This window comes from Triticum aestivum, chromosome 7A (genome assembly GCF_018294505.1).
Source record: "Triticum aestivum cultivar Chinese Spring chromosome 7A, IWGSC CS RefSeq v2.1, whole genome shotgun sequence".
NCBI classification, from domain to species: Eukaryota; Viridiplantae; Streptophyta; class Magnoliopsida; order Poales; family Poaceae; genus Triticum; species Triticum aestivum.
In genome coordinates this window covers 303,692,425-303,698,888 of record NC_057812.1, presented here as the reverse complement: position 1 = coordinate 303,698,888, position 6,464 = coordinate 303,692,425, and the positions used below count along the sequence as shown (strand labels likewise).

General features: G+C 40.4%; 1 protein-coding gene across 2 annotated transcripts; it reads left to right on the top strand.

The window, feature by feature from the left end:
- Positions 1 to 4,478: 4,478 nt before the first annotated feature.
- On the top strand, positions 4,479 to 5,473 carry LOC123146937 (formin-like protein 5). Of its 2 annotated transcripts, none has more exons than XM_044566197.1 (3): positions 4,479 to 4,756; positions 4,838 to 4,937; positions 5,004 to 5,473. In XM_044566197.1, the coding sequence occupies exons 1-3, from the start codon at positions 4,551 to 4,553 to the stop codon at positions 5,010 to 5,012; spliced, it is 315 nt and encodes a 104-aa protein (XP_044422132.1). In that variant the 5' UTR covers positions 4,479 to 4,550; the 3' UTR covers positions 5,013 to 5,473. The 2 variants fall into 2 exon arrangements, with proteins under 2 accessions (XP_044422132.1, XP_044422131.1); XM_044566196.1 differs by having other exon boundaries at positions 5,048 to 5,452.
- Positions 5,474 to 6,464: the final 991 nt, after the last annotated feature.

Below are 6,464 nucleotides of genomic sequence, written 5' to 3'. Positions count from 1 at the left end.
TTTCTGTAAGAGGCTGTTTCCAGGACTTGAACCCATGACCTCATGGTCACAAGGCAGCAGCTTTACCACTGCGTCAAGACTAAAAAAATATATTAACATAGTAAAAACCTGTTTGCTTTCGAATATTAACAGAAAAAGTATATAAACAATCCGACTTCAATGCACCACTACTCTTTCATTCAAAATAAATTTGATTGCATTTAAATCTTTTGAAAATTCTAAGTAAAAACTTTTGATTAGTTATTAAACTATCAAATAGTATACAACAATTTCACTGTCTGTATATCTCGCTAGAAACAATTACACAATTGCTCTTCCACCAGATGATAGTGCTAAGATGAAGGAGGAGCCATCAAAGGACATGCCAATGACTTTCTCAACTTTACACTACATGGTCTGGACACCAACAATTCTTTTTTTAATTCCGGACACCAAGCGTGTGTCTGTTTTGATAAATAGTGTTTCAAATTCTTCTTATTTAAAAAAATCATGCTGTTAAATATGGTCACACTTGTTTTAAAATGCACAAAACTCTCAAAAATGTTCCAGTTTATTTTAACTAAACCATTTTAAATTGATCACAAAATTTTCAAAATTCATATCTAAAAAACATGTGTTCAAAAGAAATGTTTATCTTCAAAAGATGTTTTTGTTCTAATAAAAAGATTAAAAATTTCAAAATTGTCTAATTTTTTTATAATAAAGAAATATTTGTGTTGTTCGGAAAGTAAAAAAATAAATTTCTCAACCTTAATGCACCACTACTCTTCTTATTTAAGATTTCAAATTCTTCTTATTTTAAAAAGTCATGTTGTTAAATATGTTCACGCTTGTTTAAAAATGCACAAAACTCCCAAAAAAATGTTCCAATTTATTTTAACTCAACCATTTTAAATTTATCACAAAATTTTAAAAATTCATATCTAAAAAACATGTGTTCAAAAAAATGTTTATCTTCAAAAGATGTTTCTGTTCTAATAAAAAGATTAAAAATTTCAAAATTGTCTATTTATAGAAAATAAAGAAATATTTGTGTTGTTCGGAAAGTAAAAAATAGAACCGATTACTAGACTATTCCATGCACCACTACTCTTTCATAGATGAAAGTTGTTAGGGTGACTTATTTACATCCACGCGTCATACTTTGAAAATCGATAACATTATAAACTTGTACCGATGTTTATCAGAAATGGATATAAAAAATGACGCGCACTGTTACACAACACATGTTTTTATGAATTTTTGGCCCGTTGCAACGCACAGGCATTTGTACTACTACTAATAATAATAATCTATACCTACTAATAAAAAAATAGGTATTCTTGGTCCGTCATGCTATTTCATAGACAACTCCCTGATGTTTTTGACATTAAACCCGTAGTACATTTTTTTTAAAATATTGATATCTTCTAAACCGTAACTCCAAATTTAACATGTCATATATTGGATTTGATTAGAAAAATATATGGAATCTGAATATGATGTCATTTTACCTATTAACCATTAAAAAAATATTATCTATGGTGCAATGTTAATCAATAGTGCATTATTCGTCTTTCTTTCATATCTGTACTGATCCGGATTGTGGATGAACATCTCAGCAAAGTCAGGATTTGAGATGAAATTCATATCGGTACTGATCCGGATTGTGGATGAACATCTCAGCAAAGTCAGGATTTGAGATGAAATTGAAAATCATTTGCCCATTTCTGTACATGTATTAAATCTACATGCAAGACGTGTTTAAATAGAAGACATGTGGAATCTTGAACTTTTACTTTTGTAGGAAAAGACCATCTTTGTTTGGGCTGTAACTACAAATACTCAGATTATAGACTTTTTGTAAATGAAGAGCGCGTGGTATTTTTTTTTTCCATTGCAACGTACGGGTCCTTTTGCTAATCTATCCCTAATAATAAAGCACGGATTGACTCTGGATTCACCTGCATAATACTATTATCTATACGTACGTGAGGGTTGCGATCTTTTTCTCGCACATTGTTCCGTTGGGCCTCGACTGGCTGCATCCTGGGCTGCGTCCGTGGCCCAGAAGAAGGCCGACAAAAGCCAACGGTGCGTTAAAAAAGATTTTAATGGGTATAAGACTCGAACCTGGGTTGGGAGGAAAGCGCATGCGTATTAGAAACCAACTAAGCTAGCCAACATTATATTGAGCAAAAACAAACTTCTATATCTTTGTACCTTCTGTTCGTCTGTTCTCCACTGAGTTTGCCCGTCCGTTTCTTCGTCCGTCTACCAGATTTCGTTGCCCGCGAAGCCTCTGTCACCCACGAATCAGAATACAAATACAAATCTCAGTTCAAAAAAAAGAATACAAATACAACTCAATTCGAGATCCTATTCTTGCTCGGACGGTTGTCATCGGGAACCTTCTCCCCCTCATATAATTGTTGTCCCTTGGACGTTCCACGATTAAGTTAGACCATCGATTCGATGATGATGATCTTGAGTGCTTCACATAATCGATCGCAAGTCAGGTCCCCCACATACGACCAATCGGAGGAGCGAGGCCGGCGAGGAAGGAAGGGCAATGCAGTGTTCTCGGCTTGCCGCATCAAGGAGGCGCCGGGCCACTTCTGCGATGCCATCGTGCTTGCCTATGCCTCGCTCCACTGGTACAACAAGGTGCTCGCAACGAAGACCGTCTCGCTCAAGTTCGACTGGGCCAATGGCTACTACCGCCTCGAAAGCAATCGAAGGAGAAGCAGGGGTTTGACCTTGAGGCTGGTCGATGATACATGCCGCCACATGTTGGCGAATGGGCCAATAGCAGCACCGACCGCAAAGGAGGGCCAACGGGATGGCGCCTCCTTCTCTCCAGCCTCCATAGCAGCGGCGCCTGCAGTCCTGCACTAAACCTCGCGTGTCGCGGGAAACTGAGCAGCAGCTGGCCACTGAAGTTGTCAAGGTCGCAGGCTCGTGGAGACTACGCCCCACCAGGTCGTCTTGGCCGCTTTGGAAAGAAGAAGAGGCTCGACAACGTGGTCGAAGGGGAGGGAGATGTGGCTGGAGACAGAATAAGGTAGATGAGAGCTGATCCATGGCTGCTGAAGGAGTTGGTCATGGCGGCGTCGACGGCGACGCAAGTGTGGTGAGTTTCACTGGTCATCAAGTCTAGAAGCTTCCCTGCAAGTCGGGACTCGGGACATGTGTGGTTTTTGTCCGTCGCTAATTTTTGAATCCACCTTCAGTTCAGGATTAGCCATGGAAGTCGAGACATGCTGGATCCTAAGAGACTCACCGGAACATATCTATACAAAGTCCTTCTAGCTGACTAAATCCGGCCATATATCATACTATACCTGAACATGATCATGCAGTGATTAATAATCCAACAAAGAATCTTATATCAGGGAGCTCGTTCACAAGAGAAGCTTGAAAACATCAAACGAGCCCTTGAGAGATGAGATGTGCAGACCAAATTACCTAATTTTGAGGCAGACCATGGGGCACAGGTATGTTATGGGGATCGACTACAGTGTTTGTAAATTTCAGTTATCATTCCTACATTTATTTTCCTTTTTTTACTGACATATTTTGTCTTAATTTGAAGTTGTACATGCACAATATGGTATATCACCCAACACTTTGCATGGATTTCTAACTTTCTTTGAAACAGGAGACATCAGGCAATCAATTCTTTTGTCTGTTTCTGCTAATGAACATGTTCACTACTCCTAGCCTAATATTGACGGGTCTAATATTTTGGTAGGCAAAGTCAGCAGATGACAACACATATGTCAATGGATGTGGAATTTTCGTTACTTGATAATCTATCCAGATTTGCATACCCATCTGATACTAATGGTTGAAACACATTTTTTTGGTATGTTATATTCATAGTATCATAACTTTTTTTATAGTTATAGTTTAGTGCCATTTCTTGTTCTTTGATAAATGGAGATTGTCGTTATCTTGTATTTTGCTTCTTTGCTTTATGATGTTTTAGTTCAAGAATGCACATGGGTAACCTATCTAAGGACAATGGCACACTGTGAAGAAAGGGCTCAGAGATATGCAACTGAATCAATTGATGGATTTAGCTGCCATCATACTTTGTGCCTATTTGGGTTATTCTGCAAAAGAGATTCTACACACAGCCTAACATTTTTTGCGAGAATAAAGACATGACAAATTTGGGTTGTTCTTTGTAAAAATAATAATCAAGTTTGATGTCAATTTAAATGTGTTGTGTTTTTTAGGAGCAGGGTGCGGCATACTTTTATCTCCCGTTACAACGCAGGGGCATATGTGCTAGTCTCTTCCTAATCTATCCATCTCTACCTACTAATAAACCACGCATCGCTTCTGGTCGTACGTCGCTGGTGTTTTTGCGAAAAAACCCCGCTGTTTCTTTGAAATCAACCCACGGTCCTTGTTTAAGTGGTACTCAGGAAAAATGATTCATTTTTGCGTAAAACCCCCTGTCGTTTGGACTATTCAACACGCGGTCCAAGCAGTTCTGTAAAGAAAAAAGGAAACACAACCACACACAGAGCACACGGGCTCGCCTCCTCTCCCTCTCGCCTATGAAGTCATCGCCGCCGCCGCCGCCCATGCCGGCTGCTTCCGGCGCCTCCGGCGCAGCGCGGCACGCCCCAAGCTGCCGACGGTCCGCGCCTCCCTCCCCTCCACCCAGACTCTCTGCTCCCGGCCTCTACAGCCCGCTCGCAACCACACACCCAGGGCTAGGGTTTCGGGCATGGCTTCGCCGGCGTGTCTCCGGTGGTCCCAGGTTCGTCCTTCCTTCCTTCTTGGCCGAGATTCTCTGCCCATACACCTCACCTTCTCTTCATATTCTCTGCTGGAGATGCAGTTGGGGCACGCCATGGGAGTTCCCCATCCATCACGGTCGCCGTTGTCAAGGGATTCTTCAAGGAGATGTCAAGGACGCCATGGACATGCAGCTCCTCAAGGTTTTATCCCTCCTTTCCTCTGACATCAAGTTGTAACAGTACATTAATCCAAGCAACTGTTTTCAGATCAATTAAGGAATCAATCTCATGATGGTTGATGCTTGATGCAGCGGAGGATTGGGCCTCGCATTATTTTTTCCAGAATTGGGTGTGGGTACTCTCTAAACTGGATTGAGTGAGCTAAATCTGTGCATCAAAATTGTAGTCTGTAGCTTTATGTGTTACGTCTTAAGATTGAACTTGAAGATTGCTTTTGGGAGTAGTTTTAGTTGGTAGATGTTTCAGGCTCCAAATACGCACACATTATGTGCTTAATGTGTGGCATAAACATGATCAGTTTTATGCTTAGAAACCAAACCACTGTCCACCCATTTTATTTCTTCATGAGTATTTTGTGTTGAAATCAGATCACCGTTCACCTGTTCTCGTACTGTTGTCTTTAACTTATTTTGCCGATTCTCAATAAAATGCTCAGTTCAGGATGTGATTTTCAGTTTTAGGCATTTGATACTTTTGGCACTGAGCAAAAAAATTCCTCTGAGCGTGTACCTTCAAATGCAAAGTTCTGACTATGATTTCGCATGCGATCACACCGCCGTCGGTCGCTCTGCCTACCGAGTGCCACCCCGCCGCCTCCCCCACTCCCCCCACCTGGGACCTCACCGCCCGCTCTATCTAATATATTTTCCAGTTTTCTTATAGTCGCCAATACAAATGTCCGCTTGAGTGTCAAAAGGCAGCAGGGATAATGAAAAAAGTGTATGGGTTCGTTGCTACATTGTAGTAGTTATGTACATCTCAAATTTTCAGCCCAGGATTTTTATTTTGACTGATGTGAGTATTTCTTAGTCAGTCTTCATCTTCCAGCTTTGACTGAAAATAACTCTCCTGAAAACTGTTGGCAATACTCACAATGTGATCTACAAAGAAACATTTGATGATCTTGCTTGATAACTTACCGGCGGGCAGAAAATATATCATGTTAGTACCATTCGTAAGCAAACATGTACCTTATTTCTGCTTAGATGTTCTCTGTTTCTTATTTCATAAGTGTTTTGCATTCCCTATAGAAGCTGACCGGCCAAATTTATGTTTACTACACTAGCATAGTCTCTCAAGTACTGCACTCCTAGCAGGCCACCCAACCCATATTTAAAATCGGGTACTTTTAGTTCTGACTGCAGTCATATAGATATTCATGTATAAAATTGTTTGCCTTTTGTTCTGGTTAAATCCAGTGATGGCGCTCTAGGTGATCATGCTTCTTAGCCGCTATTAGCGGGCGAAGGCGCAAGCGTGTACAAGTATATCTTTCCACATAGAAAATAATTCATCTACACAAGCCTTCAGAACAGGGTAGATTTCCTAGAAGGCGACACCAAATAGACCATTTTTGTACCCAGGTTTCCTTTCAAGCTTAGAATTATCAAATTCTACTACAGTTTATATTTGATGCATGAAATTGACCTCTTAGCAATCACCGGTTCAACAATCTTTGTATTATATGCAACCATCAGGCTTATGCAT

What these genes read in the sequence shown, in the direction of transcription:
- LOC123146937 (XM_044566196.1), top strand. Translation starts at nt 4,551, where the DNA reads ATGAAGTCATCGCCGCCGCCGCCGCCCATGCCGGCTGCTTCCGGCGCC. An exon ending in CGTGTCTCCGGTGGTCCCAG is followed by an intron (nt 4,757 to 4,837) that starts GTTCGTCCTTCC and finishes CTGGAGATGCAG; the next exon opens with TTGGGGCACGCCATGGGAGT. An exon ending in TGGACATGCAGCTCCTCAAG is followed by an intron (nt 4,938 to 5,047) that starts GTTTTATCCCTC and finishes TGCTTGATGCAG; the next exon opens with CGGAGGATTGGGCCTCGCAT.